The sequence below is a fragment of the Pavona decussata genome, unplaced genomic scaffold, assembly GCF_977016875.1.
Source record: "Pavona decussata unplaced genomic scaffold, jaPavDecu1.1 SCAFFOLD_190, whole genome shotgun sequence".
NCBI classification, from domain to species: domain Eukaryota; kingdom Metazoa; phylum Cnidaria; class Anthozoa; order Scleractinia; family Agariciidae; genus Pavona; species Pavona decussata.
This window is the reverse complement of record NW_028145599.1, coordinates 76,883-89,849: the sequence shown is the minus strand read 5'-3', so window position 1 is coordinate 89,849 and position 12,967 is coordinate 76,883. Positions and strand designations below refer to the sequence as shown.

Sequence of the window (12,967 nt, the reverse complement as noted above, 5' to 3'; positions counted from 1 at the left end):
GAGCAAATGTCGTGTTCAAATATTGTCTAGATAAAAAAAGAAAACGTGCTTCCCGATAAAGCTTTCTGTTGTAAGCGGTGATTGCCAATCGTTTTAACGTATAACAACCCGTTCTGAAGACAATTAGAACAACAGATTACAAAAATATCTCTTGTAGGGGAAGGGAGGGTTTAAATTAGTTGAAAAACATTGCAATATGCGACTACGACGAAGAAAAGAATAATTATTTGACCGAAACCTCGACGCGGTCACTGTCTGTTCCGCACGAAAACCAGAAACATGTCAGCGGCCATATCATTGAGGAGTCGCCTGACTTTAACGCTTAAGTGCTACCTTAGTGGACCTTAGTGCTACCTTCAGAGCATTCTCGTCCCCAGAGCCTCCTGTCCCTCTTAGCCGGCGGGGCAGCCTCCAGCGGCTAAGATTAGGCGGCTAAGAGGACCAGGCGGCCCTGGGGACGAGAATGCCTTCAGAGCGCAAAGACGCTCTGCGCATATCCGTTCGTGGGCGCAAGTGATCCGTGAATGAACGCTGCTGTCGTTGTTTTCGCGCCCCTCCCGTTGTGCGTGACTCGCGTTTCGCGCTCGTCTTACGCTTGCCTCCGCTCGCCTGAAAAGCGCAACACCAATAGGTTTTTCGAGATCCGAAATTTGGTTTTAATATTTGAAGGGATTCGAGATTTTTCATGCGAAGGTGAGCGAGATTCGGGATTGTTCTTATGCACAGGAGACGGGAATTGGCGATTTTACGAAGCGGGAATCAAGAAATGTCACTTTAAAGTGAAAGAACCCAGATGAGGGAAGTCCGGTGACGAAAATATACAAAGAAAATCAAACCACCACCACTTCGTTTTGGTGGAAAAGAGATATAAATGTACAGCTAAGACTTGAGCGTTTGCTGTGAGATAATCTAAACCCAACAACAATTATTTTTACTTACAATTTACAAATTCAGAAAAAAAGTTGCTTGTCCCGCAAATAGCCACAAAGCTAGTCGAGACGAGACAAGACGAGTACGAGAACACCCACCCTCTGAAAATGATTTTACCATTGAGCTGAAGGAACGTATAACTGGGATCGGGATGAGCAGATAAAAACCCTAGGGATTACGGAATTAAGGTAAAATTTTGGTTTGAAGAACCCTATCTGGGGGGTGGGGGGAGGGGACCTTTTACCTGACTCACCTGACCCAAACTCGTCCTCAGGCTCTTTGGCCAGCGGCTGGTCGCTAGGAGACCAACCGCTGGGCAAAGAGCCTGTGGACTCTGGGTGCGAGACCTCGGAACCGAACTGCAACCGAGCGACCAACCGAGCCAGGAATCGTCGCCCTGTTTTCACTGCGGTGCTTTTTATTTTCAAGCGAAGTCATGCCAAATCGTATTTGCTTATGAGCAGTGTCGGTGTATGTTTTTTTGCCATCAAAGATGCGTGAGAAGCAAACAATCAAGGAAGCATGCATGGATGCTCTATTGTTTTCATGGACCAATCGCGTTCTTGTTTTGGTTGGCTATTAACTTACATATACATGCAATTGAAGATTCACAAGTTTGTTCGCTTCTCTTTGTTCTCGTGAACTTACATCTATCTCTGTGAAGACGTGATTCATCGTCAATTGTGACTAAAAAGGAAAGTACGTTGAACTGTCTGTTTATATTGCGATGGATACAGAGACAAAAACGCTCAGCAGCAGCAATGGAGAGGAATTTGTCAAGGTAAGGTCTTGAAAAATATCTTAATCGATGACGTGACTCACGTTGTTCTGTTATGTGAAATTATTGCATTGATCAAAGCAGATCAGTTTCTGTCTCGATCCAGTTGAATTATTTGATCTTCAATCAGTTTTGCGTTGCTTAATGAATTGGTGTCATCGCCACTACTCCGTTTTATATGAAGATTCACCACTCACAAATAAGCTTTAAAAGTCCTTGCAGTTGACGTCTTTCCTTCAACAACGAGGTAATTACAACATGAGAAGCTACACCGCATTGAGTGTGATTGGCTATTGACCTGGAAGAACAAATAATAGCAATGATCTTAAATTAAACTAGAAATACGTGACTCGCAAAACCTCGCGAAGCTAGGGCTCGGTGGACACTTGATTTGAAGTGAAGGAATGGACTAAGGTAGCTAGAAAGTATGAATTGCCTCGTTCTTTATGATAGTGATTGTGAGGGTAGTGTGCCCTTTGAATAGCCCCACCCTTGTGCAAGTTGTGTGATCACACCCACTCTGTGTGATGTCATCCCCACAGACTGTGGGAGTGATACACTGTAATTAGTAGGACTTTAGGGATGCACCATTAAGTGTGTTTGACCATTGACCTGGAAGAATAAATAATAACAATGATCTTAAATTAAATGATTTGTTTTCTGCTTTGTTTAAAGCTATAATAAAACAAGTTATAATGTGATAACAAGTCTGTAGGTTCTACTTTGACTACAAGAGTTGTTATCATGTTAGAACTTTCGTTTACCTTGAAAGAAATCATTTCAAACTTCACTTAACAGTAAGTTTAGTATTAAGCTTGCTGGGCGAATTTGGTCCCTCAAATCTTAAAGTAAACATGGAACTATGTTTCTGACACAAGAAGTCTGTAACACCCATGCCAAATTAGAGCTAACTCAGAAAAATTTGGATGCCTTGATTGACTTACGCTTCTATTGCACTGGGGCCTTCAATTGTTTTTTCACGTTGGCTTGAACACTATGAAGCAGGAAAAATGTGAAACCAATCAATACCAGTTAAGGTGTCTCCCTGGGGTTTTAAGCTCGCTCACGCACTGATGATGCAAGCTTTAGTAATGTGCGAATGTGAGCTGACACAAGCTTATGCAAAACAGTGAACAAGTTAACAATACAACTCAAATTACAGCCTTGGCCCATTATTCTATCCAGCAGATAAAATGTACTCCAACAGATACATTTTATTCGCTGGATAGTGACTTATCTGTTGAATAAAGTTATACACTCTTTGAACAGCTGGGGCCTGCAGTAGAAACAGAAAAACCTTTTAAAGAAAACGTTCTCTGGAATAGTTTTATAAATTGAAGTATTGCTGTTCATTTCTTCAAAGATTGCAGAGGTTGTAAATTTTATCCAATTAATTCAAGCAAACAAGTCCATTACCTAGATAGCGATCTTGGCAAATTCCTACAGTATTCTAAGATGTCACTTTTGTCTGTCAAAATGTACACTTTCATCTGGATTTTGTCACGTTTCCTTGGTGAAATTTCCTAAAAACTCACAGATGTTTCAAGTAATTTGTTCTAATTAGGATTCGATTTTCACAAAAATTTTTCAGTGGCAAAAACCACAAAATATTTGCAAGAAGCAAAGAATCTGACTTTGTAACCCCTACCTTTAGCCCCTTTAACCCCTATGATTAGCCCTCCTATAACTCAGGGGTAGAGCATCCAGACTAGTGATCAGAAGGTCATTAGGTTCAACTGCTGTTGGGAGACCTCTGATTTCTGAGTATGCTTGTGTCATTGACTACTAAATGAATCTTTCTAAAAAATATATGACAACTCTTACATGGTAAATGCAGCAGTTACAGTCTTTGGTCTTAAATTGTTTTTCTGGGGTGATAGCAGCTAAGTTTGTTAAAGAAATGTGATCTTAATCAAAAACTGCTAAAATTGCCATGTTTGATTGAAGAACAACAAATTGCAGTGGGATATTATTTTTTATGATGGCAAAAGGGGTTTTACCATGGTAAAAATGAAAGTGTGTGTTGGGCTCCTAGTAAGGGTAATCTTTAATGAGGAAACCAACATTACAAAAGTAGTTTATAGAAGGGTCCTCTAAAAACTTGCAAGAACAAATAAAAACCTAAATTATAGAAACAAGAAACAAGAAATGAAAAAATATATATACAACAGTTAAAATTAGAACTATAAAAGGATCATAAAATGGCTTTTGACAGTCCACGTTTAAAAGCAGTCAGTGACTCTGCCTCCCTTATCGCGAGATCTAATCTGTTCCAGATTTCTAAACTAAAATTAATTGAAGACCAGTGGCCCCATTTTCTATTGGCAGTGGATTTGCAGATATTATTTCTAGACCTAGTATAATAACCGTGAAAATCGCCATTAAATAAGATTGGAACCGTGTGGCAAAAATGGTCATTAAGTAACTTATATAATTATGCAAACAGCATGATGCTCTTTTCTACAGCGCACTAAGGGCTTCCATCCAAGTGTCTTTAGCGCTTCAGATGCAGATGAATGGGCAGGAAGATCTAATTTAAGGCGAGCAGCCTTATTTTGCAACAATTGTAGCTCAGACATCAAAGAGGCATTACCCCTATCACCCCAGATTATTTCCCCGTAATCAAATAGAGGTAAAATAAAACTATTAAAAAAAGTAACTCTTGCACTAAGGGGAATTAATACGTCTCAAGAGACCTATCTTTTAGCTAATTTTGCTTCGGACAGACTCAATATGAGCAGACCAGGAGGACCGGTTGAAATTGAGACCACATGGTGCCAAGATGGCGGGCACATGTGTGAAGCAAGCTCTCTGCTAATTTTTGCTACTGCTGTATTTACTCATGATACTTCGCCAGTTTAGATACAACATAACTCCCTATAAGAGTGCTACCTATGCTATGGGTTTCAGATTAAAGTCATCTACTGTTACTGCCGCTTCTCAGCTTTCTGATCAGATCCTTATTTGCTTTATCACTGAGGTAAATTTACTGCCTAAAGTACATGTATCTGTGAAAAGAAGCACCTTTGACATTTGCTGGGGTGTCTCCCTTAGATGATGGGGTCCACAAGGTTAAAACCTCAATCAAAGGCATGTGAACTGTGCTTCATTTTAGCATCTACTGTACCCCTGTATGACAGATCAGAGGTACCATTGAAAGTAGTAGCCAGACAGCCAGCTGAACAATGGCTGAAAATTAAAGGGAAGATACACTGTAGCTACATGTAGCTACTGAGAGCTTGGAGAGGACTAAAACAAGAAGATTGGCAGATTTTCTTTGTTTATAATATTGGACATTTTCTTTGTTGAGCTGGCTTCCCCGAAGGTTACTGATCACCCTTAAAGAATGTAATACAGTCAAAACTCCTGTAAGCAACCACCCAAAATGCCAAGATTTAGTGGTTGCTCACAGGAGTTGGTCATTTTCGAAAGTCAAACCAGAGTGGGTCTCTTCCGGGCACAGGTCTGACACATCTACTTATTACAAGAGAATTAAATTTTACAGTATAATTTTCCTAGTTGCAATACGAGCAGTGCTAGGTTGTCACTAAAAGTTCCTCGTAAACTCTGAGTGGCGTAGTACGTGCAGTAAACATGGAGATCAGACCATGTGTCAAGTGCTTGCATACAAGAGGTTAAAAACAATGAAAAACTGTAACGCCGTCACCTCAAAAAGTGGTCTTGGTCGCTTATGAAAGGTGGTCGTTTACGAGAGGTTCCAACCATAGGGCTTTGTCTGGGAAAAATTTGGTGTTTTGGATAGGTGGTCGCTTATAGGAGGTGGTCACTTACAAGAGGTGATGACACATGGAGGTTCGACTGTAGTTGTTTCTATATTGAACACTTATTGAAGGGCTTGGGGCATAACCTACATTAAGTGAATGATTGTATTTTTGTAGTTTCAGGAAAAGTGCACTCTTGAAGGTATATAGAAAATGTTTCTGGCTGATTATTACTTTTGTTAGATTTGTGACCTATAATAATATTGAAGTGCTATCATAACTTAATTTTAGAGTGTTGCAAAGCAAAAGTTTGAAGGTTAATTTCTGCCAAGAAATTGAGTTTTGTAGGTTGTGTACAAAAAAATCAAGTTTTCTTGTGTGAGTAAACATGGCACACAAATCTTAACTCATATTGTAGTAGGCGAGTGACCTGGAGCTTCGAACACTGAATTCTCGGCAAGGTCAATTGGTCAATTGGTTTATTTCATTCATATTCCAAAAAAGGTTTCCCCTTGCTCACAATATTTTAGTGGATGAACTGATTTTCTCATTCTCTGTGGTGACATGTGAAATTGTTGTGTGTGATTGTTCAGCCATTTCAATCTGGCAGAGGGAACTTTTTAGGATACTAGAAATGACAAAAACTGTCATTATTTTTATATTCCTTGTCTTCCCTGTTATTTATATATGCAAAGACAATCAGAAAGGCATGGCTTTAACGGCAAAACCAGGTCATGGCCTTATTTGATTCACCTCACGATGTTGCTGTGGACTCCACACAGGAATTATAATTAATAACTTTGTGAACTGAATGTTTTTCTTTTATGTATAATTTTATGCTTTTTCTATAGTTACTGAACATTACTTAATTTTAAATTGTGGAGCACTTGGAAACTAATGAATAGCTAAGCGTGTTTTTCCATGTTAATTAAAGTACCGTATTTACTCGAATAAGTGCCGCAGCTCTTATTTAATTTTTTGTGTCTCCTGTGCGGCGCTTATTCGAGGGCAGCGCTTATTTGAGGGCGCCGCTTATTAAAAGGCTCATACCACAAAGCCAAAACATTTCCTTGCTGCAACAGTTACAGGGAAGAGAAACAGGGTCTAAGGGAGGTTGTGCTTGTCGCACCGGCGAAGTTTACAGTCTTGACGCAAAAACTGAAAAACGCGAACATTTTGAAGAGAGAACTGAATGAAAGAGCATCATGATATACTCACTTCGAACTGAAAAACATCACTATTGATGAAAATAAATTCCCATTGCTGGCTTAGAACTGCATTGCAGCGATTACAGTGTATTTTTATCATCTTATGGCAATACTCCAATAAGCGCCGCACCGGAAATGCGGCGCTTATTCGAGGGCGGCGCTTATTCGAGTAAATACGGTATGTATGTATGTATGCTTGAGGTGAGATAGCTTAATTGAGAAACATTATGCCATACATACTCAGTCACAATGTGTTAATGCTTCTCTCAGTAATAAACACACGTGATTAATCATGGTCTCACCTGCATAGCACATACTGCCCCTTGCCTCCAGCTTTCACTCCAGCTTCTAAGAACCAACATTGAAGGGGAAAGGTGACTGTTTTGACATTTTGCAACTGAGCATGTACAAGGAGGTCTATGTGACAAACATCCTTTTAGAATACAATATTATATTTATTTTAAAATGCCTCTCATTTCATTTGTATGTTGACTGATTTTAATAAATACTGGTAGTTAGTGAGCACTCCTTCTGGAAAATAACACAAAACCACTTTAATTTAATTGCTCTGTTGTAGGTCAATAATGAGCCAGTAACTTTAAAAGTGCCATACCCGTCTCATTTGTATGAGTCAAGCAATAGCATGGACACAAAGGCATTTAAGAGAGACACTGCTAAGAGGTAAATCCAATCAATTTTGCATATTAATCTTGACATTTTAATTTGAAGCATCTGTTTGTCTTTACAACCTCTTCCAGCACTCTTGATCTGTCTTGTGTGCTAACTTGTTTATATAGTTATTACTTTGTTTTCAAGCAATTGCAAGTTGGTTGTTCTTTTCTCCATTCTCTTGTAGAGTATTTGTCAATAGAAGCCTCAGTCTGGACAAAGTCAAATTCTTTGGTTTTGATATGGACTACACCCTAGCAGGTAAAGGGCATATAAATAATTTATAAAATTATTAATATGTATTAATTAAAAACTGGATCATTGTATAATGCAATTCCAGGGATTTGATTGATTCAGCAGCAATGGTATATGAGCCATGCCTGAGGAATAGCAACCATTAAATTGTCTTCTGTTTGTTCTTGCAAAGTGAACTCAGCAAGATCTAGCAATACATCTTGATTGTTTTTAATAAAACCATTATTCCACTCACATTTCTTGGATATAAGATAATAAAACCATTATTCCACTCACATTTGTTGGTTATAAGATAATTATAGCCAACTTGGTGCTATATGTGCCTCGTTGGCTATCTATCATCTCATATCCAACACACACTCGGTGATTTTAACACATAATTGTATTTTAACTCAACAAATTTTGTTGAGCTAAAATATAATGGGTTAAAAATGAACAATAAAATGAAAACAATATTCTAAATTGACAAGTGTACAGAGATTAAAAATGATATAAGAATCATGTAACATGACAGTGACTGGTGAAAGATATAAATTGTGAAAACATTACACGTGATGCTAGCTACATGTATATAGCAAGTACTGATGCCTCTAGAGATAACATAGTATAATTTATAAATTCTTGTTACCCAATAAGTGGATGTATAGGTCTCAATTGTTACTAATGATGACTAATAATATGTAATCTTTATATTTTTAATTAAATTTGGATCTCTTGTTAAGCCCACAGGGCTGAAAAGTGCAAAGTTGCGTGCTCCATTTAACGTTTCTTTAGTTAATAAGCACTGATCAATATTATTGACATCGTGTTGGTATTACAAATTTCTTTGAGAACAACAATATTATTATTAAATTCGAATAAAACATGCCGCCCTTTGTTGAAATGAATTACAACCTCACAAGTCTTCTTGTTAGTGAGCATGGCTGATTTGTGGTTGTGGATTCTTACTCTGAATTCATAACTGGTAGATCCTACATATTGAATAGTGCACATCTTCAAATAGAAGAAAGATCCTTGCAGTTAGTACGCAACTTAAGCAGTTGCGAAAAGAAAGCTTGGAAAAAAATTTTTTTCAGGCTTTGGTTGGTTTGGTTTGTTTCGGTTGTGCTGTGTGAGTTAGCAGCATTTCTTTGTCTGGCTAAAATCTCCTGGATGTCCCAAAGTGCATGAGGCTGAATTACACATGCCCAACATTTTTTCTATGTGTGTCATCATACGTTTTCTCAGGAACCATTGGAAATATAAAAAAAAAACATCACATGCTCTGTTAGCATAATTTTTATTATCTTGTGTTTGATACAGTCCAATTTGTTTGGGACGTATTCAAAACATGTACCCTCGGTCCATGGACCACCCTTGTGGACCACCCCTAATTAATTTTTGAGTTGAATTTTACTAAAGAGGATTAACCGAAATTTGGGTGTCATAAACAGCCAAAACTACTCTTCATTCTGGGCTTATTGTAAAAATCCACTTTTTAGTCAGTGGAGACAACGTACAAGAGAATGTTAGAACATGTTACCACTGTGAACAAGTCACAAGTCTGAGGGGATGGGGGGAGGGGGGCAGTATTTTGGAATCGTAAAGACTTTTTGCACTTTTTGACCTAGTTTGTTAATACAGTCCCTATCTCAGTGAATTTTGCGGCAGATTGCACTCTAACTTGTTTATGGTCTTTTCCTCAAATCCCCTTCATTTTCCCCTGTAATACCCACCTTGTACAGGGGGTGGGGGGGGGGGGGGGGGGGGTAATATATATATTTTTTTTTTATATGTATGTATATATATATATATATATATATATATATATATATATATATATATATATATATATATTAATATCAGTTGTTGCTGCACTGAGCTTGAGAAAAATATTATTTTAATTTTCTGGTTCAACTGTATCACAAGGTTCTTCCCATGTATATAGAGTATCATAGCAAGCTTAGCAAAGCGCTTGCCTCCTAACATACATGTACATGTACATTTCTTTGAAAAAACTGAATCGAGCTCCAATATTTCCACCAAGCCAGCCCGGCTCATGAAGTCAGCCCTTTAGCTGCACTAATCGCAAATTTCGAAAAGCTAAATATAAAAAAAGCACAAAGGTATGTATAGTGTGAGAACGGTGTTTCAAATCCATCGAGCGAGGTGTGCAGACTATAATAATTATAGCTGGTGAGGTAGTAATTTTAGACAGCACATGAATATATACAAAAATCATCCTGACAAAGCCATTCATTATTCTTTTTGTTTTCCATGTCAACAATTAAAGTAACAAGTGCGACAACAAACTACATGGTTCATGTGTATACAAAAGATGCTTAGCTTGTTTATTTTGTATTTACTTATTTGCTGCGATCTTTTGATTGAATGCACACCTAGCCTCCTCACTGAAAAAAATCATGTTCCCATGAAGTACTAGTGGTGAATACAATAATCTTCTTTATTCCAAGTCCGTAGAGGTGAAGCAAATATTTAAAACCATAATTGTCATGATTCATTATTAAACAGAACATCACTCGTCCATCAAAACATGCCAATTGTATTACATTGTTACCTGTCGGAGTCAGAGCTTGGCAAGTTTCCATAAACATCTAAAGAACAAATGTGATCATAAATGGAGATCGGGGAACAGATTGACATAACTAAATTTAAAAATCAAACAGAAACACTTAAGCTGATCTTCTCACGCATTTGCTGACCTTCAAAAATTAGTGGTGGTCCATGAACAGGGGGTCCATATTTTGTATACGTCTGTTTGGTTGGATGTCAGGGATAATACAAAGGCTCGTAATTTGCTTTGGCAAAGTAGACTGTCAGTTTTGCATTTGGAGACTTGCACATTCCTTTGCATGAACAAAAACAAAACAAAAAAGTTCTTTTTCAGATTCTTCACTTTATAAGCTTTACAGTGACATACACATTTCCAGGATTAATTTTAAAACAACATGCATAGAAAAGATTTCCCAGAGGACACCTTCAAATGTGTACACAGTAAATAAAAATTATGTACCTTAAATTTGACGTAGCCCAACAAGCATATGAATTTGTCAAAATGGAAAGTTTATGTCTGTTGTAACACTTGGGTGACTGTTTTAAGTTAGCATTTGGAGACATTGAGCATATCTGTGCTACTCTATAAATCTGAATTTAAATTAAGTTTATGTATGTATGTATGTATGTATGTATGATGTACGTACGTACGTACGTACGTACGTGCGTACGTACGTACGTACGTATGTATGTATCTATGTACGTATGTACAGTCGGACCTCTATTAAGCGGCCACCTATTAAGCAGCCACCCTCCATTAAGCAGCCACTTTCCAAAGTCCCGAATTATTTGTCAGTAAAGTGCTTTATTATATGGCTGGCTCCGCGAGCGGGCAAGATGAGTCAAATCCTGCGCTGTGATTGGCTACCCGAGCGGGCAAGATGGAGCTATCTTGCCCGCTCGGGATTACCCGTTGCCCGTTCGCTTGGCATCGAAAGTTTAATCCCAACAACGATGCAATCTTTTCTTCGATTTTCTCGTTGTTTTGGGGGAAAACGCTCACTAAAAAGTCCGGTAAACTCTCAACATTTACCTAAACGGAAGGAAAGAGAATGGAATCGTCCTGTTGTAGTGAAAATGTTGTTTCAGCTACAATGAATGTGAGTTGAACCGGTGAGTTGCTCTGCGTGTAGTATTTTAGATAGAGTTGATTTTGTAAAAACAATTGTCTCAAGTCGAGTGCCAAATTGATAAATTCTCTAGGTTTGCAATGACTGTATTTAAATCATAGTGTAGTGGAAGATGCGTTAAGTGTTTAGAGCAGTTCAGAAAAGTATTTTTCTCAAGTTCGCCGAAGAAGCTCACGTTTTTAATTTAGCCGCGTCTTGCTTGTTGTAAACAACAAAATCTTATCAAAGTTTCGCCCAGTTTTCTGATTTACCCGCTCTGTTTTTCGGCTTGTGTTTGCATATAATCTCAAAATCTATTGTTTCATTCAAGAATTAATGATTGGAAGCCGAAAACTGTGTAAAAATGTTTATTATTTACGCCACCGTGCGATCAGCTGAAAATGGCGAGTTTGCCGGATTCTATTCAAATCTTCCCGCTCTTGCGAAAATCTAAATTTTTCGTTCTCAATAATTGTATACTCTCTTTAAGCCATTATAAAGTTAGAGCCCTAAGATAATTTAGGATTCCTTGTTTTCCACGATTACATGCTAATCCAAAAATGTACTGAAAATAAAACTTGCACTGGCCGGCTATGAAGAATTTCTTTCCGAGTAGAGAAGTTTCATGTCCTGTTTTGTTTTGTTGTTGTAGTTTTAACTTGAAGGTAAAGCCACATAATAAATCCTTTATTGACCAAGGTTGTTCGGTCAAGATGGCTGGATATTGGCCAAGTTCAAAACGCAAAAAAAGAACTTGGCCAATATCCAGCCATCTTGACCTCACGCTTGGTCAATAACGCATATGTATTCAATACCTCTATTCAACGGCCACCTCTATTAAGTGCCCAGTAAATTACCTTTTCAAGCAAAATGGTGACAGATAATATGAAGGTGATAACTGATAACAACAAGAACTGCAATTTAATCTCCACTATAATGACACCGATCAATTCCAACACTTTTCCCAGTTTCACGGTTACCAGGACCTTGCCCTATCTATTACAAAGGCAAATGACTTGATCTCCTCATTACTCCAAGCTGCACAACAGCAAACAGCAGTGATGGATTATTTTAAATAAATCGTCCGTGAAATATTTTGAGCTAAATTTGTTGCAGACTGTTGATGCAAAAAAGAAACTTAAGCCTAAGAAACTTGATGTTTTGTTACATAGATTTGCATATTTTTCTGTATAATTATACTCAACACTCAAAAAATACTGTTAGTACTTACCGACTACATGCTCTCTGTGTTAGAGCTAGCACTTTGCACAGACTTGAAATGTGCAAATACAGGACGCTTAATGTTTTGTTTCAATGAATTTTACATTATCTTCACATATGTTCACTTTTCAACAAGCGTTTTGCTAGGCAATAAAAATAGGTTGATTGCCATTTCTACCCGATTTATATTGTACCTCTGTTAAACGGCCAACCTCTATTAACCGGCCAGTTTTCAAAGTCCCCAGGGTGGCCACTTCATAGAGGTCCGACTGTGTGTATGTACTTGGTGGGCTCGATTACCAGCCGCTGTTCGGGAAAATGAGCCTGCACTCACCCGCCCCGCCCCCCCTCTCTCTTCAGGGAGGATCATAGACCGGACCCAGGAGACGGCGGAAATCGAGCCTATGTACTTGGCGGAGAGCAATTTACTATAGTCTGTTGTAAATATTACTTGCTTTTAGTGTAAGTTGCCAACCTGTCCTAACTCTCACAGCCATTCCTCAGCAAGTCCATCTTTTGATT

The 12,967-nt window shown here is 38.2% G+C and overlaps 1 protein-coding gene across 1 annotated transcript in view; it reads left to right on the top strand.

Annotated features, from left to right (window-relative positions):
* The first annotated feature begins 1,291 nt into the window (after positions 1-1,291).
* Positions 1,292-12,967, top strand: part of LOC146462175 (cytosolic purine 5'-nucleotidase-like) — a 47,113-nt gene continuing 35,437 nt past the window's right edge. The window contains exons 1-3 of the mRNA XM_085085837.1: positions 1,292-1,711; positions 7,216-7,319; positions 7,495-7,568. Coding sequence (XP_084941963.1) covers positions 1,658-1,711; positions 7,216-7,319; positions 7,495-7,568 — 232 coding nt within the window. The 5' untranslated portion in view covers positions 1,292-1,657. The remainder of the gene's footprint in view (positions 1,712-7,215; positions 7,320-7,494; positions 7,569-12,967) is intronic.